Source organism: Triturus cristatus, chromosome 11 (assembly GCF_964204655.1).
Source record: "Triturus cristatus chromosome 11, aTriCri1.1, whole genome shotgun sequence".
Lineage (NCBI taxonomy): Eukaryota > Metazoa > Chordata > Amphibia > Caudata > Salamandridae > Triturus > Triturus cristatus.
The window spans coordinates 196,230,886-196,256,936 of record NC_140594.1 but is presented as its reverse complement, the minus strand read 5'-3'; the positions used below and the strand labels follow the sequence as shown (position 1 = coordinate 196,256,936).

Sequence of the window (26,051 nt, the reverse complement as noted above, 5' to 3'; positions counted from 1 at the left end):
TAGTGCTTCTAGTGCCTTGAAGCCATGACGCCATTTGGATTTTGTGCACTTTATAAAAAAAAAAGTCATTTTATTTCATTCATAGGTTGGAATGAGATGTTTGCTCTGTTTCTTTCAAGCTAACAAACATTTACTGATTTTAGACTTTTTGTTTCGAACAGACTGCGAATAGCACAGAAGCATTATCCTATCATTAAATATTGCCAGAGAAATAGAGCTAATATGTGTTACGAGGTGTTTTTTGAGAGCTGTGAAGAATTCATTGAATTAGTCATTTATTTATTTACACATTGTGTATGACTTAATACACCTCACTGGGTGTAAAGTCGTGGCATGTTTTACCCATCACATAACATCTCTACAGCACGCAAGTCTAAACAGAAGAATGCAAGATATTACACTTAAAATGACTCAACACATATTCCCTGGAAGCAGCCAGGGATCTGCAGGCTCACAATCAATGGAGCATAGCAAGGGAAATGTACTGTGATCTTACTTAATAATTCCCTGGTTAAATGCATATTTGTATATATGACTGCGTATCAATAGCATGAGCTTAGCGTCTTAGCAGCAGTGCACTAAACAGGGGTGAGAGCCTAGAGGTAATATTGAAAATATTTTACAAGAAGCAGGTAACAGGTAGAATCCTGTTGCGTGTGGTGGCAGAACCCATTGAACAGATTGCTCTTCCATTTCTTTCTGAATAGCAGGATGTTTGGAGCACTTATGATATTATTAGGAATAGCACAACCAACCATGGGGACATTCACGAATGAGGTATTTCTGCATCTCTAGTCTGGCAGTACCCTGGTTCTAGGTGAGGCATTCTCCACCTGAGGTTGCTAGTTTCTTGGTAGGGAGGGTTTTCGCTTCTGATGGGTTTTTAAGTGATGCTGATGGTCCTGAGCACAAGGCGGGCCTGGCAGGGGTGCCAGTGTGAGTCCTTCAGCATTTGGGTCTTGTGCTCAAACGTCTCCAAGAGCTTCACGAGACCGTTGCAGCATTTCCTTTCTTGGGTGCTCGTGAGATATTAGATAGTCCATTGAACAGAACTTTGCCTCAATGAAGTAGATGACCAGGGCGTGTACCTGTGCTTGAAATAATGATTTGAAAGGAAAAGGGACAGCTTTTTAAGTGGGCGGGGCTGGAAACTGGATTTCCTGTGCATGTGTTCATTGAAGGCAAGGACTGTGTTGAGCATTAATCTCAACGGTTCGACATTGGCTGTCGGGTGTCAATATATTTGGTTTCATTATGAATAAATCATGTTTTAATCTGTGGAGAGGTGGTGTTTTGGGAAACAGGAGGAATTTAGTTTTCATAGTTTTCATAGTCTTGTGCTTAATGTAGGTGTCTGACATTCATTTATGACAGATCGAGGCATGTTTTGAGTCATTCAATGGCTTTAGTTAAGAAGATGTTGAGATATATTTGAGTGTTTGATTTCAGGATATTGAGGTTCAGGACTGAGAGTATGGATCCAAGGGGCTCATGTACATGTTTCAGATTATCAGGGACAGAATCATTTCCTGGGTGCTAAACAGGAGACAGAGAATTGTCATATGTATGAGATGTTGGCAGCTGCTGGCAAAGCAGTGGATGTCAGGGAGACCAAACTGTATGTGAGTTTTGAAGGTCTGGATCAGTGCTTGATGGTTGAGTGAGTCGAAGGCTGGAGAGTTCTAGCAAGATGTAGGGGATGTAGGGGCTGATATCTTTTTGTTGCTATTGAAGGGGGTTTTGTCGACTAATAGGAGAATTTAATTATCTGTGCTGCTGTGTGGGTTGAAGGCAGGTTGGTGGTCTCAAAGAAGAGGAATCTTTTAGACATGCTCCTATCATAGGTTGGAGACGGCTTTCTCAAGCATCTTTCTTTGTGACAGGTAGGTTGGTCATAGGGCAATATTTGGCAAAATACTTTGGGTCTAGAGTAGAGTTTTCGCAGTTACAGGTAGCATCTGTCATGTTCTGATGGACAACCTTATGGTTTTTTGTATAAGGGAGGAGATGAGGTTTCCTCCACGTACAATTACCCTAATAATTTCTCTAGTTGAGCCAAATGGGGTCAATATGTATTGAGGGAGCCTAATGGGAGATCGGGTTGTGGGAATTGAACCCAACAAGGAAGAAGCAGTGGACATCAGATGTGAACATGCATGATGCCAGCCAGTGGAAGGAGGATAGGAACTTGATAGTTGATGCCCATTTTGCCACTGCCCCAATGAGATACCACAGGCCACATGCCCCACATAAGGTCATTGTGCAGATTGTCCTTCCCACTTAGGTACGTGAAGTATGTCACACCTCCATTTTCTAATAAAAATCTACAGTATGTCATTATCAATTTAAATATACAACCTCTGAAATGTGGTACTAGGAATGTAGTGAGATGTTTTTGCCAAGGTGAAACAAGGAGATGGAGTTACAGCAATATGCTTTTGTTTTTACAGGCATGTGCTGCCCTAGCAGCTTCTTCACCCCAACCCAGTAGCCTACTCTCAGGGGTGGAACATGGCATACTCCGAAGCCTAGTTCAATTGAAAGCTTTTATTAAGACTGGAGTCTGATGGTCCTTTTCTTTCTTTTTTTAAACTATTTAATTGGCAATAGGGAAATCTAGCTTGGACTGTTTTTTATTGACATTCCCTTATAGCTTCCAAGCTACTGGTTACTAGATGAGTCTCCCCGTGAGGGAAAGAGTCGCCTTCAAGGCCCTCTGCCTGACACACAAGGTCCTGCACAACGCTGGTCCCCCCCATTCTGAGCACTTGGATCACTCCATACAGACCGCCGAGAGCGCTCCGGTCTGAACAGGGAAACCTTATCGTTGTCCCTAGGGTGAAGAAAACCCGCATCGGCGGCCGTAGATTTTCGGTAAACACGGCCAGAAAATGGAACGCTCTCCCCTCGAATCTCAGAGCTGAACCAAACCTCCTACGATTTAGGAAGTCCCTCAAAACCCTCCTTTTTCCCTGATTTATTCGAAGCTTTCCTGTGCCCCCCCCCTTAGGAGTCCGAGGTTTCAGCGCTGGGATACTCGAGGGTGACTACGCGCTCTATAAAAACCTAAAATAAAAATAAATAAATCTATCAGTGGGTGTCCCTAAAGTGAAATAATCAGTTAACGTTATCCATCTGTAATTCCTTGCCATTTAAGACATTAAGACCAGTTTATGTCCAGTATGTTAAGATCTACTACTCAATCTCAGGCCACGCTCTGCCTACCCACTCACTCCTTCCCACCAAAGTCATATTCATTGAGAATCTTGCTGTGCTACTGGGTGCAAAAACACTTCAGCTGTAGTATTACATTTGCTAGGACAGAGTTGCATTTTTAGACCGGATTCAAATCTTTATGCTAATAAATGGTGAATAACATTTACAAGCCGTAATTACACCTTCTTCACACACATCAGTCCTTCGAGGGCAGCAGTATGCATGGATTATTACCACCAGATAGAACTAGTAGAGTTAGCTTAAAAACATTATTTCTTATGCTAGAGCGTTTAAGAAAACAGGAGTTGTCCCGTTGGTGGGACGGGATAACACTCCAACAATATTTGGTGAATAAGAAAATACCCAGTGGTTTAAGAATTTTAATCTTCCCCACATTCGAGGACTTAAGTGAGGATCTCTTAAATGAGTGGGAGAGTAATCTGGTAAATGCATTACAAGTGATGATGCAAATATTAATTCGTCATGCCAGAGAAAAGGGTGAAAAGTTACAAGGAGAAATTGAGGTTTTAGAAAAAGAGATTAATGACATGGAGCAAAAAGATTTGACTGAAAATGATTTTGCAATACTAAAGAAAGTAATGGATGAACATCAAATATATTTAAAATACAAGAAGTTGAAAAAAATTAAAAGGGACGACAGAGACTATCGTGACGGACGTGTCTACACGTTTGCCAAAAAAATTGACAATGTTTAAGGAGGGGAAGAAAGAAATAGAATCAGAGAAGACAGGGAAGAAAGCGATGATGCTTGCTCTGTTAGTAGTGTCTCTTCATCATCGGTAAGCAGTGTAGCCTCCAATGTACCACAGGAGATCCCTTTAGGGGAAGGAGCTTCTTCATTCCAGAAGGAGCTCGCAAAACTTCGAATCAGCAGTCGATTACAACAGAAGAAAGATCAGCCAAAACATTGAGGGGCGGTAGGAGGTCAAAAGGCAGGCATAGGTACAGGTCGAGGATCAACCAGGAAACCGAATGTGACAGCGAAACAGTAACTATGATTGAGAATACATTTACGAATATCATGGGACACAATGATGTAGATAATATTTGTGATTTGAAGGTTGTGAATTTGACTAATAAAATTCTTGATAAAGGTGAACGGACAGTCCTGAGCAAAGGTTTGAGTTTTTGTCCAACTCGGGGGGGGGGGGGGATCTCACTGAAGTACATATTGATCTGTACAAATTTATAAGAGTTTTGAAACTTGGAGATTACTTCTCACAACAAATACCCAAATCTGTGATTCCTTTAATTAGATCAGAGGGTACTATACAGACGGTGGCTGATATTCGAAACATACAACTGTTACTCCGTCTTGAAGACAATGATAATCATGATATGTCTACCTTACTTAACCATTTTGACATTGAACAAAATTGTGACATAGACAGTGGTCTTAAGCCCAGATCAAAATTTATACCCGCTCTCAATTACCATTCAAACATAGATGTTTTCTATGATACAGTGAGCAAAGACCTGTATAAGTTGGAAACATCAAATAGATCTGTGTCATGAATTAACCACAACATTACCGCCAATGAACGAAAAGTGCTTAACAGACTTAAATTTGACAATACTATCGTCATTAAAGAGGTAGACAAGGTCGGTAATGTTGTGGTTATAAACCATTGTGACTACATGTCTGAAATTGCCCGGCAATTAAGTGATACACGCTGTTATCAGCAAATTCCAATGAATCCTATTAAGAACATCAGTTTGACGATCAATGTGAAACTATGTGAATGGAGGGATACTGGTTTACTATCTGAGGACGAATTTAGGTACTTGAGAATGGATAAACCTAAATACCCCTGCATTTACATTTTACCTAAAATACATAAGGGTGGTGCCTTTCCTCCAGGTCGCGTGGTTATATCGGGGATTGATTCCCCTACAGAGTTTGTGGATGGCAGACTTCAAAAATATGTTTTAGATCTCCCCTCGTATATTAGGGACAGCAAAGTCATCTCGGCTAAATTCAGCAACTTCGAGTGGTCTGATGATTTATGCTTTGTCACAATGGACGTAGAAAGCCTATATACATGCATCCACAAGAAATTTGGAATCCTGGCTGTCCGATCATTCTTAGATAGAGAACCTGCTGATCATTATGAATCTAATGAAATGACACTTGAGATGATAGATATCATTTTAAGTAATAATTTTTTCTTACATGACACCACATGGTTCCATCAGATACTTGGGGCTGCCATGGGTGCGAAATTTGCTCCCTCTTACGCCTGCCTCTTTATGGGCTGGTTTTAGAGGAAGTATGCCTGGCACAGACATGCCTCCCCCTGGAATGAATACATCGTGTTCTGGGGGAGGTATATTGACGATATTATTATGTTATGATCTGGACCCATGGAATCACTCCATGAATATCATACATATTTGAATACTAACCCTTTTAATGTGAAGCTCACAATGACACATAACAAAGAGAAGATCAATTTTGTTGACATTGAGTTTTACATAAAAGATGGAACTGTACAAATTCCCTCTATAGAAAAGAAACGGCATTTAACGCAGTTTTACACGCAGACAGCGTACACTCACGTTCGGTCATCAATAATATCCCCTTTGGGGAGATGACACGAATAAGAAGAAATTGCAGCGAGGAGAATATATATCAAAAAAAGGTGTTGGAATCTAAGAAAAGATTCTTAAAACGAGGCTAAGATAGGGGGCTACTGGACAAAGCTGTAAATAGAGCACAACAACTTACGCGGGAAGATACCCTTCGTGATAAACCCAGGATATCCACATCAACAACAAAAAAAGAGAGGGCAGTCAGGTTCATTACTCGGTAAAACAGCAATAGTGGCAAGGTTTATAAGATCTTACGAAAAAATTGGAGACTGCTTAAGGATACTCCAGGGCTTGATGATTACCTACCTAACAGACCCGCCATCACCTACCGTAAGGCGAGGTCCCTACATGATATTTTATGTTCTAGTCATGTGACTAATATATAGACTACGCGGCTACCTCCAAAACCAAAAGGTTTTTTCATTTGTGGATCCTGTAGTATTTGCCAGTTTGGAAAAAATAAAACATCCATGTTTATTTACAATACACTAAAATCGTACACAATTGCACATTTTATCAACTGCAATACAACACATGTGATCTACGTATTGGGGTGCAACTGTAATATCATTTACGTAGGAAGCACCGTGCGTCCTCTTAAGGTTCGAATCCAGGAACATCATAGGGCTAAACTTAATGGGGACACTTGTTATCCTGTAAGTGAACACTACACAAAAAGTCACCCAGATGATATGTCCCTTTGGTATCATGGAATTGACCATGTACCCATCAATGCTAGGGGCGGTGATCGAGAGTTACAGGTTAGGCAGACGGAGGCGAGATGGATTTGTTGCCTGAAAGCAACACAAATGGGCCATAATACTGGAGATTCATTACTTCCTTTAACAGAAGATAAGATGATGAATACATACAAAGAAATGAAACAATGTCAGTGATGCTTATGATAACTGTAGATATTGCTTCTAACAATTCATTGTGATGTTTATGATAACTGTAGATACTGCTTCTAACAATGCATTGGAGACTTTGCGGTGTTAGGTACCTGTTTGCAACTGTAATGTTATTTCTTTGTCAACTGTCTTTCCCTCTTCTCTTTTCTCTCTTTTGTTTACTTAAGTATAATTACTTACATGTCTGACAATTAACACAATGTCAATCCAATTGGTGATGTACCAATTTTTAATTGATTCTTATATTTTATGGTGGCACATAAATTGATTCTAAGACGCGCTTTCGATATGTAATCACAATTAGATCAATGACGTTACTAATGTTAGCAGCTTGTTTAGATACCTGAACATGGCAGTCCTATTTGGTCAACGGGATAACATGAGCATGTTTTTACGATGGTAATCCTTAGTTATAATGGGTTAAAGATATTGTATGGATAATAATTCCTTCTGTACTTAATTGAATTTTGAAAAATCTAATCGGTGCATATACGGTAGGAGATTGCCGTCCTGATTCTAGTAGATATAAAATGCCTTAATGTATCAATGTATTATTGATATATATTTAATGGCATTGATCATTATATATAATGCCTTGCCAAACTAGATGTCGCTTTGAAACATATTCATATTAACATAGGGTAATCAGACACTGCCGCTATTTCCGGCCAAAACATAATAACGGACTATTCTTTTTGATGTCAATGCTATACATATATATACGGGTTAGCCTGTGGGATAGTAATTTCTATCCACATGGACTTTAAGATATTTTGAGATACAAATTGCTCTTCGTGATATAATCGAATCCTCTTAACCTGGCGGGTATTCTCTATCTTTGCTTATTATTGCTTTTTACTATATAGGACTATTAAATTTGCTTGTTGTGGTAAAATCAATTTTTTTTTTAAACTTGACCGATATTCTTTATCTTGTTTACCACCGTATTTTATTATAAAAGATTATTACTTTGTGATTTTCATAAGAATTTTTGGTGTAACCTATTTGGTACATATAGGATCTTGAGGCTCAACATTGGTGGTAGACATTCTAGTATGGCCGCCGTTATGGGACACTACTCATGAAGAATTGCCCGTTTTCTATGTCCATTAAATCAATCAATCAATCAATGACACTTATAAAGCGCGCTACATACCCGTAGGGTCTCAAGGCGCACGGCGTGCACGGCGTCTCTGGGATCACGTGATGGTTCAGCACGTCTTTTTAACGTTGGGAATAATTTGTGTCCCTCTTTGTTCATACTGATGGAGAGAACAGCTATCATACTGTTCCACCGACACACGACTAAATAGAGGTAAGCGCTGTCTGTTTGACAGTCACCGTATGCAACTGTTATCTGGTGTTTGTCATTTATTTTTGCTGCGGGAACTTTTATCCTAATTCTTTTGTTGTTGACACGTGACTAAATAGAGGGAAGCACTGTCCGTTTGACAGTCACCGTACGCAACTGTTATCTGATGTTTGTCGTTTATTTTTGCTGCGGGAACTTTTATCCTAATTTTTTCGTTGTTGCATGACCAATAGGAAGTGATGTAAATTATGTTGGATCGGACTTGCTAACATTGGGTGGCCTTTAACATCTGTTTCGGATAATATGTTGTGCATATTATAGATATGGAACCATCTGAATGTGGCTTCTGATGATATTGTATTGAAGCTGCATTTGAGTGGTTAATTTTATCCGTACTTGACATCTACAATCTTTTCTAAACAACTGTCACGTACGATTATTTGCCTTGGATGCCGAATATTTTTCTTTCTTTTTTGTTTTCTTTTTTTTGTATATATTTTTTGACAGATATTCAATGGAGACTTTCTTCTATGTATATGATTACTAAAATATTGAAGTAGCTGCGCATTGAACGCATACCTTATATGTGTTGAGGTAAGAATATGCGTTAGATCCTCTCATGTAAGTTACACAACTTTTCGGTGTGCAGTTAGACTCTTTGAATTAAATGCACACCTTGTTGGGTATCTAAAAAATTATTTAAAAAAATATTGTCTCCCCTTTGTGCTTACAGGTATTGACTGTGGGTTTGATCCACATCTGAGTATTTCTTTTCTGACTAAGGAGCACTATTCTATGTCCTGATGGCTTATTCTGTTAATAACTTCCCGGAATCGTATTGGTGAGCCCCCCCTCTTTTTGACCATAATTTTTTGTTTTTAGATGGTAGGCATACTCACCTTCGGTTTAAATAGTTTTCCTTTGTTCTCCCTTAAGATCTATACAATATATTCTCATATACGCAGCCTTTTGGATATCTAACTCAATCATTGGTAGTCATGTTTATTATACGCCATGATGAGTGTCTCTAAGTTAGTGATGGGGTTATTAGACTTTTTTGGTATTTGCATTATGACTTTGAATATATATTTCTTGGAAATTGTTTTCTTATTTCTATTATTTCTTCTAGAATTTCACGTATTTGTGATTTTAAAAATACGATCAGATTCTTGATATACCTTTGGCTTTGGACCGCTTTATTCCAACTTGGTCTGTTTGAATATTCTTGATACCTGTAGTAAGGTGAGGAGGCCTTGTTAATCGATTGTTATTTGTAATGTTTTTGGGATTGTTAATTTTCTGGACTGCTTTATAATTTAGCTTTCACGCTTTTTGGAAGTTTCAACACTTTACACTGTGGACTTTATTGGTGATCTGGTATTGTGTTGCTTTAACTAAATAATTCGCTTTTATTTATTATTTTTTCGGTCCTTGGTCACAATTGGCCACTTGTGAATATATCTGGATCTGATTTTGCTACTGAAGAGGTCTGCTACAGACGATTCTGCTTTTCTTTTTCTTATATCTTTTCAATTATTGTTTTCAATCACTTTTTCACCTTTTCTCTTCTTTTTCATACTGTTTTTTTCCCACCCTTAGATCCTGTACGGTAGTCATGTGCTACACTAACTGTAAATAGCATCAGATATGCTCTTTTCTTTAGAGCTTGTACGATGGTCATGTGCCATATTAATCGTATAAAGTTAAACTCATGCGTTTGTGCCTTCAGATGCTGTACAGTGTATGTGCATTCTGATTTTAAATGACTTTGGATTGTGTTATGTCTTTATTCTTTGTTGTGATTTTGTATTGCTTCTGGGCTTATGATTTCTGATTTCTTTGATTTCTGTTGTTTTTGCTTGTATTTATGTACTGTACACTGATATATATATATGTATTTTATGTGTGTATTTATGTGAGTTTTTTTACAACTATTACAGCCCTGACGAAGTTCCCAAGACACAAGGGAACGAAACGCATTGGCTGTGTGCCTGTTCTTTTATCAAGACTACAAATAAAAAGAAGAAAATTATTTCTACTACAAGTTTTGGTTTTCTATGACTCCCAATAGAGTGCACCTTCCTCTTCTTTGTGCACTTTTACCACCAGATAGACCTGATGGTAACTGTTTATGCCAATACAAAGGTAGCACAGTGTGAGCTCAATTCCTAGTCTGAGTTACCTCTAGGGGGCTCAAATACACTTAGAGTATTACAACTGGGTGTGTCATGTTACTTTCAATTTATCTACTACCAATGTGAATTGTAGCCACTGTCAGGCCTGCCATCTCATAAAAAAACTATTTAAAGCTATCTGCCACTAAGCAAAAACTCTAGTCACTGCAGATGGAAATATTTTACAACAGGCACACATGTATGCCCCAACTTGCATTCACATCACAACAGCTTCCCTGACATAAACCCTCGGCATTGTTGTTTTTAATTTTTTCAAACTATGCACTTTTATCTATATCCTAAGATAACAGAAAGTATTCATCTGTTTTGTGATTTTTGTAGTTTATTGCATTAAAGCTCACAAAGTGCAGTGCTGTGATTCCATTCTGTGCACATGTGAAGTAGAGGGCATGTAGGAAAGTGGATTATTAGTAGGTGGGAGTATTCACCTTCAGCTAGTAATAATACCACAATCATTATTAGGTCTAGTCAAGTCTCAATATATAAATCCTTGTTCAACCCTTGGTAGCTTAGTAAACAAGCAGTCAGGCTTAATTTAGGAGACAGGTATGTGTAAAGCATTTAATTTCACCAAAACAGTAAATAAGTAAAAGACACAACTTCAATAACATTCCAACACCAATTTATGAAAATAGAAAATAGTTTTATCTTTAAAACAACACCAAAATGGCTAAAGTCCAATGTAGGGAACCAGAGATATGAATTTTTAAATATTAAATAAAATATTGTGCATTCTTGCACCAAAAAGCTTACAGCTCCATTCCTGGCTATCTGGTTTGCTGGACCATGCAAAGTTAAAATTTCAGGCCAACCAGATTAGAGCATGGGTCAAATAGTTTGAGTGCTGGGACCCGGTCAAAAGTTCACCTTCGGACTTAGGGCCTTATTTAGATTTCGGCAGCCGGGTTACTCCATCACAAAGAACGGTGATGGATATCCCGTCATTCGAAATATAAATCCCATTAATATCCTATGGGATTTATATTTTGCTGAACAGGATATCAGTCACCAATGCGATAGAGTTACCTGGCCGTCGATATCTAAATAAGGCCCTTCATTTTTTATTTGGAGCTTTCTCTTATCAACGGGCTCGATGGTGGGTCCTCGGACTTCTCGGATCCGGGTCGATGACGGAGGCCTGCTGCAGCACAGCTGCTCTGTGAAAAGACAGGCATGGGATCCTTCAGCTTCAACGGCAAGGAGGGTCTCAAAAAGGGTGCTGATAGCTTTCTGCTCGGCTCTAGTTGAGTTCTGCATGGAGCTTCTCAGTAGGATGAACCAGCAAGGTCGATCCAATCGACGAGTGGCAGTCGAAGGCTTGACTCTCTATGTCAAGCCAGTCTCCTTCTGGAGCTTTTTTGCTAAATTTTACAGAAAGTTTTCAAACTTTGAGATTTGGTTGTTTCTGAGTTCCTTTGGGCACAATAAGGGTCCAGCATCTCCAGACAAGAGTTCAGAGACTCTGGATTGCCTTGTGGTGGCTAGGACTCACTTTCCCACAATGCTTGATCAGGGAGTCCACTCCTTTTTCTTTAAGAGAGACATTTCTTTGTGAAGCCTTGTGAGTGTAGCATGTGCAGTTTTTCTGAGTACAAGCCATCTGTGGTGCACTTCAAAAGTTCAGTAGGGCAGTACCTTTTCTTCTGATGTTCCAGGCAGTGTTCTGAGGAGCTCCTCTAGCGCCTACATATGTATCCACCATTCTGGGCCGGCAAGAGGCTGAATGTACAATAGTGTCTCAGACACTGTTTGCGATTCCCAATGGGGTCGCAAATTGCATGCCTTATCAATATTCATGAGACAAGCGCAAATTGCGACCCATTGGGAATGGCTAGCACTCTCAGGGATGGTGGCCTGCTGTGGTCAGCAGACCACCATGTCTGGAACTTCTTTTTACATAAAGCATTTTTTTAAAGGCATCCTGTTTTCCTTAAAGGAAAATGGCCTGCATTTAAAAAAGTAAAATGAAAGTTTCAGTTTCATTTTTTGAGGGCAGACAGTGGTCCCTGGGACCACTGCCTGCTCTTAAAAAATATTTTCACATCCAGTCAATAAGGGAAAGGGGTCCCCTGGGGACCCCTTCCCGTTCGTGAGTGGTTTACCACCTACTTGAAGTAGGTGGTAAACTGCATGTGTTTTGCGACTACAAATGCAGTTGCAAAACAATAGTAAATGGCATGGAGTCTCGCTATTAGGAAGGGACGCCCTTTATTAATAGGGTAAGTCGCAAACTCTATTTTGCAAGTCAGTGACTCGCAAAATAGCGTTTGTACATGCCATGACTCTTTTTTGCGTTCACAAACGGGCTGGTATCCCGTTTGAGATCTCAAGAAAGGGTCGTACGTCTGATTTCTTACCTTTGAAGTCTAGCTTATCTCCATAACCCCCTTCCTTTCCCTGGCTTTTCAAGGAAGCAAAACTCCTCACATAAAATTGCTGTATTGTTTCAGCCCCAGACCTCTTTACACCTACTCAAAGAGCAGCTTGGCTCAGGCTGTCAAAGGCTGGCCAATCAGAAGAGGCTGCTACAGGGCTGCTTTAGGTAACTTCAGTTTAGTAATTTCTAAACCTACTTTCCTGTGATAGATACATTATATCTAACCTTGGCAAGTTGTTGGTTTTAAGGTGACCATTAATTTGATACTTTGAATGAAATTGCAATCGATCTCCAATGCGAAAATAGACTTTATTGAGTTTAATAAAGCCTTTGCCATGTTAGCCTAAGGGGTAAGCAGCACAACAATAGGGAAAAACAACATTGGTCGTCTTTCCTTACCAGGGCATGTAAAACATCTTTTATATAGTTCCTGCATTTTATAACAAGACACCCTATCCTTGGGGCACGTAGGGCATTCCTTTGGGATGACTTATAAGTAATCAAAAGGTAGTTTTGGACTTTTAATTCCAAAGTCGACTCTGGACATAGTTGTATTCTATAACCAGCCGGAAAAGCAGATCTGGCTTGAAAATGACACCAGACACCACAGCAGTGCACACTTAAGTGCATTAGGTCCACTGGGTTCCCTAAACCTACATGCCCTACCATATATGAGGGGCTTACAGGTAGGTTGTCTTTGGCAATTAGAATTATACCAAATGCACCTGTAAAGGACAGAGCACGGGCCCAGGTTAGCAGAGCCCAGCGCACTTTCAGAGGAAGTAATCACCAGCATCAGTCCCCCCCCAAAAAATAGGGGTCATAAAGGCAAAAAGGATGTTTCCTACAGTGCCATACTCACGTTTTCACCAACTTGTTAACACAGAGCATGCATTGCCCTCTGTGTTTCTAAGCTTTGCTGTCTGCAGTTCATTCACTTTATACAGTTTCCGAGTTAGTGTATGCATTGTAGGCAGCACAATTATGTTGAAAACAGTACTATTTCCACCTTTTCACCTGTAAGTGAGGTCAAAATGACACAATGCAAAATGTAGCTATTATAGTCACCTATCGATTAGCCAGAATCATTGGCGATCAGCTTGATTTTCAGGGTCGGTCTGGTCTGGTCATTTAGGCAATGTCAGAAAGGCTGGTCTAACAGGTAAATGTTTTGCCCAGTTAGCAGGTTTTCACTGTTGATTTGCCTGATAGTAAATCTACAGCAAGCTCAAATCCATGCAAATTACAAACCTTACAAAACACATAGTATGTCTTTTCAAGTTCCAACATGGGCTGCTTTTTTAGCTATCTTATTCACTAATGAGGGCAACTTCTATTTTGAGACAGGGGCCTATTTTCTGTTCCAGTTCAATTCTGCCCTTTGTTATAATGGATTGAGGCACCTCTGCCCATCTGTAAACAGAGCACACTTCACATCACTTAGCAAACCTATTTAATGCAAATGTTTCGCTTTAGCTTCCTGTCTTCCGCTTCTTGACTTCAATGGTCCTCATAACGGAGGTAACCATATCATTTAGCAAGTTATACCGGAAATGGAAACAGCTTCTTGCTAGAGTGGAGATTTTCACGAGGTACTTCATGAACTCCGGCATTTCAAAGTGCATGCATTATGCACCTAAATCATAAAAAGACAGCGGGATGCAGTGACGCCATGAAGACCGTAGATGCAAAACACACTTCTAGGCTACCTGAATGTAAACATAACCATCAGCTCCCTCAGTTGTCACCGACCAAAGCCCCATACCGTACCTTTTCCTTTCCAGTGAGCTTGAGAGGCAAAGCCAATGTGCCCCCCGTACTTCCGGTTGAACTCTGCCATCAGCGCTTTGTATGGGTTCCGAATCAGCAGAACGGCCGAGTCAAAAGCTTCGATTTCCTTCCTGCCACTCTCGTGGGTTTTTATGCAAATCGTCCTTCCGCTTCTCCAGTGGTCTCGCTCCCCTTTGAAGCCTAAAAAGAAGAAGGAATGGAAATGTCACATTTTGCAAGTTGAGTACTTCCCCCCTCACTCCTCCCTGCCTTAAATGTGTATGTTTTGTGACTATCTCGTTCTTGTGATAGACATATCCTTATAGCTGTATGTCGATGGCTATAATAGAGTTTTAAATGAATTTAAAACAGTTTTCTTTTGCTTAATGTCCACTACTTTACCATTACTGTTCTATAGTCTGCCAACCATTCTGTGGTGAAAGTTTTGAGTGAAAATGTTATGATTGCTAAATAAATCAATCAATAAAATAGGGAAAGGAAAGCACAGCAACTTAGGGCCCCATTGAATGTTTGGCAGATGGGATACCGCATCACAAATGTGGTGGATGTCCCGTCCACCATATTACAAGTGCATTATAGCTTATGGCTGTTGTAGTACAGTGGACAAGATATTCGTCATGCTTTGACAGAACATCCCATAGCCCAAACTCTAGATAAGGCCCTGTTAGATCTGGCATCCTTGGCGTGGTTCCCCCCTAAACTTTTTGCCTTCAACCCTCCTGTTTTGCTGACTTCGTTTTTGCTGGCCTTAGGATACTGCGTACTTTACCATTACCAATCAGTGCTAAAGTGCTTGTACTCTCTTCTCTAAACATGGTAGAGTTGGCTCACACTCAACTGGCATATTTACTTGTAATTTACTTGTAAGTCCCCAGCGATGTGGTACTTCATGTACCCAGGGCCTGCAAATCAAATTCTACTAGAAGGCCTGTAGCATTGGTTGTGCCGCCCACTTGAGTAGTCCACTACAGCCTGTGTGTTCAGTTTTAAATGCCATTTTGACTTGGCCAGGCCCAAACATTCCTTATTAATAAATATAACTCACCCCCCTGTGTAGGCCCTGGACAGCCCAGAGGGTGTGTGCAGTGTACTTATAATGTAGGAAATGTACTTACAAGTTTTACATGCCCTGGTAGTGAAAAAATCTTACATTTGTTTTTCACTACTGCAAGGCATACCTCTCTGTAGGATAACATTGGAGTTGCCTTATTTCATTTAATAAGTTCTAACTTCCAAATAGGAACAGATAACCAATTCATGTTTGGTGTCTTTGAAATTTAATGAAAAATCCTCTCTTATAGCATGGATGTTATATTGTGTGTCTAGGAGGAATAGACAAAGCTCAACTGTTAGCTACACCCGGTCATTCGACCGAGAGACAGGCTGCAGGCACTAAATGTTCAAGGGGGAAAAATGGCAAATTCCAAAAGTGGCATTTTCAAAACTGTAATTTATAGAGCTCAGGTGTGCCTGGATAGGCCATCGCTGACAGGATGGGAGCTGGAAGCTGTACACAGTTGTATTTTAAATAGAATAGGCTGTGTCCTGCTGCCACACAAAGGGCTGCATAACCCTGTAGTTAGTCCGGGTCAGGAGAGGCAGAAAACCTATGCACATCAAAGGGAAAGCTCTAGAGGCTTCTCCCTCTTCAGTCCACTTCTGGACCAGCGGAAATTCTGCCAGGAAGAAGGATTGCTGTGCTGCTGATTGTTCTCTCAATATGCTGGACTGCTGCCCTGCTGGACGACTGCCTTGCTGGACTGCTATCTTGTTGGATTGCTGCTCTGGTGCCCTGCTGCCATCCTGATGGAGTCAGAGGCTTGCACCTGACTCAGGACTCCCACCAAGAGCTAGTATGCTGGCCTCCTCTTCAGAGTCACAGAGACATAACAGGCGCACAGCCACCTGAACCACCACCCAGATCCGGCTGGAGCAAGCCCCTGACCGCAAGTTGTGCCCCTCAGGTCCTAGACCATTGGTTGGGCTCAGTTGAGCTAAATTTAAGTTTTTGGGCTCTTCTTGACCATGAACAGGCCTGTTGGGGCCAAATCTTTGTCGTTTGCACTGCCCGCCAACACAAAGTTCCCTCACCCTTCGCGCTACAGCATCGGCCGCCTGCGAAGAGCACCTCCATGTGTCTACAGCCTAACCATTTACGACAACAACAGGATCTTCACGCTACAACATCGATTACCCATGGTGCCTGGTCTGCTCTTCATGCTACATCGACGACCGCCCGGGCGCTTCCCTGCTCTTCACGGCGCTCTCCATCCTGATGGGATTTTTGCTCAGGGCCGAGACAGTAACTTTTCAGCTGGATAAACTGGTCCCTGTATCAGACCTGTGCTCCATCTGGTTTGGCCTGAACTTGAGACTTTCTCATGCTCTCGAATGACCAGATAGCCACGGGTAGTGCTTGGGCTTTTGGCGCTATTTTCATTTCAATCTTTAAAATTGCATTGCTCCAGTTCTACAGATTAAATTTTTGTCGGTTTGGTTTTGATTTATATATTAATTGTGGCTCTATTCTTCTAAATTGAAGTTGGGTTTTTCTTGTGTTATGTTAACACTCTATTACCATTTAAAGCGCTGCATAAATACTTTACAAATTGCCTTTAAATTAAGCTTGACTGCTCTGTGCCAAGCTACCACAGAGTTGAGCACAGGTTAATATGGAATATGCTTGTGCCTCACCCTGACAAGGATTGTGGATGCTGCTTGAGTATTTCTCACAGGCCCCAAATAAAGAAAATGTGCATGGACATTGGTTAGGGATAGTTGCTTTCCAATTGGGAAGGGTTACCATATGACTCCATCAAATCTATTAAAAGTGGCAATCGTACGAAAAGCCTTAAATTCCAGAAGCATCAATCTTGTCTGATTATAACAAATCAAGCCATTGTTACTTTGAGAATCTGTGATGTGAGTCAAAAATATATTTTGATATTCTGTTAAAATGTGAAAAATGTATGGCTTGGTTTGCAAATTGTGATTGTCTATTTTGTTGCTAGTGATTTCTTGTGTCTATTTGAGTTGTATCTTATATGTTCATTTGTTCTACAAATGACCTTCCATGTGTTGATGTCTGCCACTGACTCAGTGATCCAGCGCTTCATTCAGGAATTTCACGCCACCTCCCAGAAATAAATGTTATTAATCATCCAAGCCATGGAAGAGATAATGTACTGTTAAATGTATTACATCAATTATAAATGTATAATTTATTTTCTTCTGCTTTGTAACACAACATGGCTACATGGTGGCTAATCAAGTAGTTGCTTGGATACAACCTTGCCCAGTCAGATGAGTCAAAAGCTCGGAATAAACATGAAATACTGTTTGGCATTTAGCAAGCAGAACACAGTGTTTGGGATAATTAACTCATTTTATTTTACGCAGCAGAAACCCGGATGTGAAGTACATTGCTCCAATAAACCAGTGCAAGCAGGCATGGCGGTCTGGGAGGTGGAGGAAAGGGGATGAGGCAGCCGGATGATAACTAGGCACGTTTTTGCTCGGATTACGCTCATATTGACTTTATTGTCGACGCATAGCGCGCTCTTGTGACATGTACATAATACATAATATTATCTGTAGATACAGAGGGGGAGTTCTTAACATTTATAATGTGGAGTAAAAAATATGTAAACATTGATCAAGAATCGGCTCCATTACAATGGATACGTCAAACAGAGTATTTCTTTTCTTTCTATTTTTTTGCAGCTTTCGTGCCCCATTGAGTTAGTAGCTGACTGTATATATATAACACTTGTTGGTGACAAGTAAGGGCCTTTAGAGCTGAGAGGTGGAGGAGTGTGTGGGGACAGTTGGTTCTGTTAAAAATATTTGACTGTTTTTACAAATGATTCGTCTATGAGCTCAGACTGCCCCCAGTTCTTACCACAGGTTACACCACTCAAGGTATCCAAATCAGCCCAGGAGAATTGAGGCAACATTATAGGTTCCCAGTAACTTCACGGACCACACAGTTCTCGATGAGGTATATTACTGGCTCTATATGGAATTACGAATCTCTCCCAAAAAAATTCAGAAGACTTGTTTTACGGATGGCCCCAAACACTGCTGTCTAGCGCTTAAAGAGGCTTGGGGGCGCTAAACATGATTGTCGCACAGGTCGCCACCAGCACCTAAAGTCGACACTGTTCACAATCCTTCTAGGACTCTAATGATAAGAGAGATGGACCATACTTGCCTTGAAAGCGAGTCAACAAATAAGAACTTTTGCTTCTCCTCGGCTATTCTGACAAAGTTTCTTGACCAGGCAGCGGATCTTCTTCTGATAAGGGGGCTTGAGCATTCTAAAAGATGGAAATAATAAGTAGCTACATTTTGATGCTACACAGGGAAAATTGCACTAAGGATTTGTTCAGCAAATGGCTCCTCGAGTATCCAAAGGGAATTTCATTGGAATGGACTGCCCTCCCATAACATCACTTCGCTTCCATTGAAAAGATCTATTTCCAATCACTGTCTGCAACATATGGCTTAAATTTAGCCTGTGAATGTGTTTTGCCATTAATTCCTTTCTATTTTCTAGAAACAAAGGCTGTTGATAGAGGTGAATCAGGTATCCATGAAGATAGTAACCCACACAGCGTCCTTGAAGGCAACAACTTCTTCCGATAGGGTAGGCTTCACTGTCACAACAAACCGTCACCCTCAGCATGCAACAGGATTAATGCATGCTAAAAAAGCATGCTGCGCTCTTGAGAATGAGGTCTAAGGGGTGGCAAGCCAAGCTTTATTTGAAACTTTTGAAAAAAGCATATAGCATTTCGGAGTTGTCCTACAATTCCTATCCATGCACCAACTTTCAAACTGGTTTATTGATGCCATGATCCCTTTTATGATATTAAATGAAATTTCAGTAGTAGTTTCACTAGTGCTTTAAGTGTAAAATAATGAGTGTAGGTGCCCAAAATGCTGCTCAGAAGCCCGGCCGGTGCTATTATATTTCAGCACCCTGAATACCAAGGCTGCGTAGTCCTAAATACACCTCAGGTCACTTTAATCCACTGCCAGACACTGCCTATCCCTTTATTTCACTTTGAAGCTTCCAGCTTTCTCCTTAGGGAATTTCTTTCTGGTTTCCTCATTCTTGTATTGAAGTACGGGCATAGATAGTGAGTATAAGTGGAGGTGTCCTTGTTCTCAATAGGGTGAGGTGATCATCAGTGTGACTTGGTTGTCCTTTGATGGACATGCCACCGAGTCAGAAGCTTATGCTGAATCAGGTAGCAGATGCTCGCCTGTCTACACACAGCTCTCAGCCTGACTATGACTAGAGAGGGGGAACAACAAGTCTGCAGGGAAGGAGAAAGGCATAATTTCAGCTATGCTGTAAAATGTGCTAAACTGGGACTAATGGAGGGAATCAGTGAGTTCTGTGCTGAGAAGAGATTCACTGGGGTGGTGTCCCTTTAGGCGAAAAGAGATATAGCCCAATGCTGGAGACTCCTAGAGGCCCCCACCCTGGTGGTGTGAAGGAGGGGTGTCGACTGGTGTGTGCACCAAGAGCAACCCATCTACGAGGCCCATGGTTGCCCTCAAAAACGTGAAAAGATATGGAGAAAATGTTGTGCTTATTACAGGCTGCTTTTGTAAAATCATATTGTGGTTGTGGAACTGCCGGCACCCCTGGATTGCATCCAATGGAAAGTTATTACATGAGTGTACTTCTATGTGGATGCAGCTGTGTAATACAAAAGTTTTATAAAATTGGGGTATTAAAAGCAAATTTTGCTAAACATTAGTTTATTACATCGCAGATCTAGGGCAGATGACAATGTGGATGCTACCCATCCGTAATACTCCCTTTAACAGAATATTTTTTCAAAACTAAGCTCTTTTCATGATTGCAACCACTAAGGGGCCGATTTCGATCTCGCTGGGAGAATGCTCTGTCCGACTCAGTTCCGGAAGGTTTTCCGACCGACTCGTGCTCCGGGGCTCCAAGCGCCCGAGTACGATGCGAACAAGCGCTGACGGACACGTGTCATTCGGAGCCCCATTGAAGTCAATGGGAGCCTGTTGTACGATGAGTACATAGGCTCCCATTGATGAAAAAGGTATGTTGCGCACAAAGGTGCCCCCTGTAGTGGGGACCCGTCTGTGCCACCCACACCGTACATGCATGTGTAGAGGGGACCCTTGGGTCCCCCCTGTGATTGACTCAAAAGGCTATGGGTGAAGAGGGAGTCAGGCGCGGACCCCTGAAGTCCGCTTTCCGGAGCGTTTACGTGTCGGATGCTCCAACTCGATCCAGCTGTCCAAATCGTGCATCGTACTGGCTCGGTCGTAAATCACCTCTATTGCACGGCATAGTTTGCCTACAGATGAGATGTACGGAGCGGTTCGGATTCGGAAACTATCTGGTCGGCAAATTTGCGTTTCTTGCATCGTACTTGCTCGCTCGAACAGCTGCACGGGTCGGACTGAAAACACGCGTTTCGGCCGGATCGCGTTCGGAGCCCTTCCGGGCGAGATTGGAATCGACCCCTAAGTGGTGGTTTACCTGCAAATATATCCATCTCTCTGATTTTAATAGTTGAATATGTTCATCTTCTGTCGCATCTTCATGCCATGCATTCATACCATGTAATGCCACAGTTTTTGCAAATCTTCTCTTGGAAAGGCCGAGAACACATAGCGGATTCTCAGGAGTTCCCATATTTTGGTTTTCAGATCAAAGCGCTCTTCTGTTCTGGTGACCTATTTGCCAACAAAATATGTTTGTGAATAACATGTAGTCCTTCGGAACACTGAACTGTTCATCCTGAACAATATAGCAGCCAGTTTGGAAGGAAATATTGCCTTTTTGCTCTCACATTACGACTACATGGGTTGGTTCAGTTTTAGGAAACTCAAGAAGTAGCTGAGACAATTATGTGGCTAGTGGCAAAGATGTGTGACTCAGTCTGAATGGTACTAGAATATCGTGGCCTAAATATCAAATATAGATTCCTTAATATTATTTACAAAAGTATCACCTCATAATTGAAACGCTACAACCAATGGAGCGCTATTTTTGTAAACCATATGTAGGCCACTATATTTATGTCAGACAATATTTGTGTTATTGATATTTTTAAATAAAACTCTCAAGCTTTTTTCTTGACATATTTACACCCTACAGCCATGTCTTCCTTCTCATCCGTGCTATGAAGAGATTTTATTTGCAACTCAGCGTAGCCTGTTGATTATCAATATTTCTATGGGAAATCATCAACATTTCACAGGTAAACTTTAAAGTAGTTACAACAACAGTTCACGGGTAAACTCAGTAGCAGCCGGTGTCATGAGGAGACTGGAGTGGTGCGGGGGTAGTGGCAGAGTTGTTGTTGGAAAGGAGACAACGAAAAAAAAATAAGAAGGAAAAAAAAGGAATTTACTGCAGCCGGGGGCATCCCTGTTCTTCTGCTCTTCTGGTTGTGCCACTTTAGGCCAATCCTGAGGCTGGTCCCATGCATGAGAGCAGCTTCAGTATTGGTCGGAGCGCTGATGATTTGCACTCCCAGGGAGACTAGGAACCAGTGCTTTTATGTCTTCAACCCAGCAAGGCAGCTGGGTTGAAGACAGTTTCAGTGCGCATGACGGTTTAGCCAGCCTGAAACGACGGCTGATAGCAGTGAGCACCACTCCCCGTTGGTGCCTGTCATTCCTCTAGCCCTGCCCCCAAGATTCACCAGGAAACAAAATAACACATTAATAAACCTGGGTTGTTTTATTTTATTTTATTTTCGCACTGCTGCGGGAATGCTCTTTCGCCATAGTGGAGGGCCTGCTGCTGGGTAAACTTAGAGACGTTTAAACAGGCCATTTCCTGACATGGTTATGCCAGCCCTTTACAAACCTGCACCAAAAGTCTGGTTAAAAGAAGACTAGGCTGTGCAGTATTTGGTGAACTACAAATTAGTGATCTTGATAGGAGGCGCAGAAGAGTAGAACCCACCAATGCACCAATCCCAAAATCTGCCCCGAAAATGTACGATGAACAAACTGACAATAATTTACAACATGGTGAGGGAGCTGTATTACAATTGTTAGCAAGCAGAAGTAAGAGCATTTTCTGCACTTGTCTTTTAAGAACTGTAAATGTAAATGTAAATGTAAATTGATACTTGTATAGCGCACTACTCACCCGCAAGGGTCTCAAGGCGCTTGTACGAATACCGCTGTGGAACCCATCCTGGCTTTCCCTGTGAGGCGTCCACTCCTGGTTACCCCCAAGGTGGAGGCCAGGCATCCTTAGCGTTGTGGGGGCCGTTGTGGAGATTAAGCAAGCTATTGCCCAGAGTTGCAGAGTGGGACTCCATGACTGGAATGGCACCGAGGCGAGAATTATCAGGTCCGTGGAATGTTTTTGAGCCCAAGACCCGCCGAAGCGGGGAATTGAACCCTGGTCCCGGGCTAGACCTCTGCATCAGGGTCTGCCGCTCTAATCATTGAGCCACACTTCTCCACCACTCAAACAGTACTAGACACAGATTTGTGTAGGTTATAGCTGGTAATGAGTATCTCCTATTTTGAATAAATTAAACAAGTTAATTGTTATTTTGAATATGTACTAGATACTGGCGAAAGCAAATATTAAATCTTTCCTTGGAGCAAGGTAATGTGAATGGCAATCTGACAAAGGTGGTCACCCTACCAGGAATGAAGCTATGTTGCGTCGAAGATGTAAGCCGATCAATAACTGTTGATAGACGGTGGCCAAGATTTTAGCATAAATCTTTGATATGCTATTAATACGTATGATTGGGCAATATGAGCCCATCTCTGTGGGAGGATTTTTTAATTTTTTAAAACACTACTATTTTAGCCAACAAACAGCTATTGGTCAGAGGCCCCTCTAAATGAATTGCCTGAAACATTTCAATCAAAAACGCTTTTAATACCCCTGCAAACGTTTTATAACATTCCATGGGAGTTAAATCCATTCCTGTCACCTTATCTGATTTTAATCTATCAATTGCGGCACCTATCTCTTCAATTGAGATAGGCGAATCTAGGGCCTACCTATCTTCTGCCGTGAGGTCCTCTTCCTCAAGTTCGGAGAGATAGTTCCCCTCAATTACAGAATCCTCGTCTATCTCCTTCGAGTATAAATGTTGATAAAATTGTTGGAAAGCCTCTCTGACATCATCTGGATCAAATTTGATGCCAGAAAGGGGATTCCGAATTTCTGTAATCTGACCCTTAACAAGGGATTGTCTTGTTCTATAGGCTAATTGTTGCCCTATTTTCTTGTTAAATTCATAAGCCTTTTCTGTCCATACCAGATAGTTATCTGCTGGCTTCTTTGTAGATATCTCGATGATCCTTGCCCTAGCTGTCGCTACTTCCAGAAGAGCATTGTCAGAATCATTCCCTGAACTAATTGTCTCAATTAATTTTAATTCTGCATTAGTAAGACCAGCATATAATTGTTCAGTTAACACTTTTTCATTTCACAAGGAATTCGTACACTCGGAGATTTTGTTTCATCCAATTCCGCCTTTTGAGATGCTATGCCAAGAGTTTAAACTTCACCATAAGGATTTTTTTAAATACCTGCAAATCAGAGATTTTCTAATTAGGAAAGGTAGTGGGCTAGCAGGCTTCAATAAGGTGGAGATTGTTGAACTCATAGTGGCAGATGAAACTCGAATAAGGGCTCTTTACAGTTTCTTAAATAATACAATCCAGAATGATTTGGCCAAGCATTCTCAGAATTGGGTAGATAAGATTAATGCCCAACCAATTGACCTGGCTAGATCACTTGCTGGCGCCCAGATGTTTCTAATCTCGGTCAATTTACAGTCCCAACATTATAAGACCTGCTTCAACCTGCATGTAACCGTCGGAAAGATAGCTAGATGGGGTGGCACTTCTGGGACAGGTAGCCCCAGATGCAGAGAACATGGCGTGGATTTGGTGCACATGCTAGCAGTCTGTCCGGCATTGGATGGTCTCAAATCAAGGATCAATGATTTTCTTGTCAACAAATTGGGGATCAACATCACTCTTTCTCCTAGATGGATGCTATTGGGGGTTGATGATGAACCAGCTTTACCCAATGTTGAAACCTTTATGTTTATAGCAATGGCTATCTATCGGATCTGCCTTACCACCGCATGGCTTGACACCTCCCCCCTGTATTCCATCAATGGTATGCTCGTCTAATCTTGATTTATTATCTTGAAAGGGCCATTTATTCCCGAAAGAATGAGAAGGTCTGAAAAAATGTCTATAACCTGGCTTCCTTTCAGCGATTGGGAATCACAAAATTCTATCAGGTCTGTCGAGCACACCTAGATGCGTGGATAAAGGCGAGGCTGTTCGTTGAAAACCAACTATCATTCTGTCTTCCTTATCCTATTTTGCTCTTCTCTTGTTTTGTCTTTTCTTATTTTTTTCTATCTTATTTAAGATTGTAACTTTGTGATAGTGCATGGATTTTTAAATTAAGGACCACTGTCTGTTTGGGGGGTAGGGGAGGGTGGGTATACTGTTCAATATGTGGGTATAAAATCAAATAAAGAATATAAAATAAAATAAAAATCTGACAAAGGCTGTCACCTTTATTGTAAAGAGATCCATCAAAGTAATAGCTCCCAGTGTAGTAGCCAGTTGCCAGCTCAATGAGATGTCGGGCCCAAGTGTTACCAGCCCCTGGAAAACTTGCCAGTGCTATGACTTTTTTTGATCGCAATGGTAAAAATCTTCTGTCCATACATCGATTATCTAGAGAGTGAAGAAAAAAAAACACCAATTAGAATCGTATCAAAATATTTTGACTATGAAACCAACAGTAAGAGTGCTTTAAGAGATACATAATCCCACCTGAAACTCTGAGCATTTCATTAATGTATAATATACTGCAAACAGAGTAGATACAATATGCATTCCTATTCAAAGACAGATCCCATTAAACTAGGGTTGTCCTATGTAGGTGGCTAGGGGCCGGAAAAATGTCAGAATTTCCAGATAGCAGCTAACTAGATAAATAACTCTCATTTAGATTAATTGAACGCAAATGTAATTCATGTGGCTCTCCTGAATCTGGCAGGAAATGGTCCCTGGGGTCCTTGCTGCATTGTCCTGTACCAAATTGAAAAGATAGGAATGCACCCTATTTATGCAATACAGTGCATTTTTGTGCTTTCCCCCTGCAGTCCAGTGCCAACGCAGGCGAGCTTGCACCATGGTGCAAGGGTGACTGTGTTGTCAGCAGGATTGTTTAGGAAGGAAGGGGAACCTCCCTGCATAGAAACAATCCTAAGAGGCGTTTTCCTCTTTTTATGTGTTCTGCACAATGCAGCACGCATAGAAAGAGGAAGCAATGAGGAGAAATACAGATATTTCTCCTTGTTATGCCTCACCATGGGAGGCGTAAGGTTTAGGTACTTTCCCAGGTTTACATGCTCTTGTAAATCTGGGGAAGTGCCAAAACCCATGGGATTTGCATGAGAAAACCCACCACAACACCCATGGAATGCCTCCTGAGTGCAGAGTAAGGCAACGCAGCAATTTGTCCTACCTTGACTTATCTATGAGGCCATTCAAAGCCACACCGAGTAGTTTTGTGTGGCCTCATAGATATGATACAAAAAGTGGCGCTCTGGCGGCACAAG

The 26,051-nt window shown here is 41.2% G+C and overlaps 1 protein-coding gene across 4 annotated transcripts in view; it reads right to left on the bottom strand.

The window, feature by feature from the left end:
• WSCD2 (WSC domain sialate O sulfotransferase 2) overlaps positions 1–26,051 on the bottom strand; it is a 1,045,855-nt gene that overhangs the window by 127,616 nt on the left and 892,188 nt on the right. For all 4 annotated transcript variants that reach the window (XM_085633353.1, XM_085633355.1, XM_085633356.1 and 1 more), the window contains 2 exons: positions 24,997–25,161; positions 14,395–14,595 (listed from right to left, as the gene is read on the bottom strand). In XM_085633353.1, the coding sequence (XP_085489479.1) occupies positions 14,395–14,595; positions 24,997–25,161 (366 nt within the window). The remainder of the gene's footprint in view (positions 1–14,394; positions 14,596–24,996; positions 25,162–26,051) is intronic.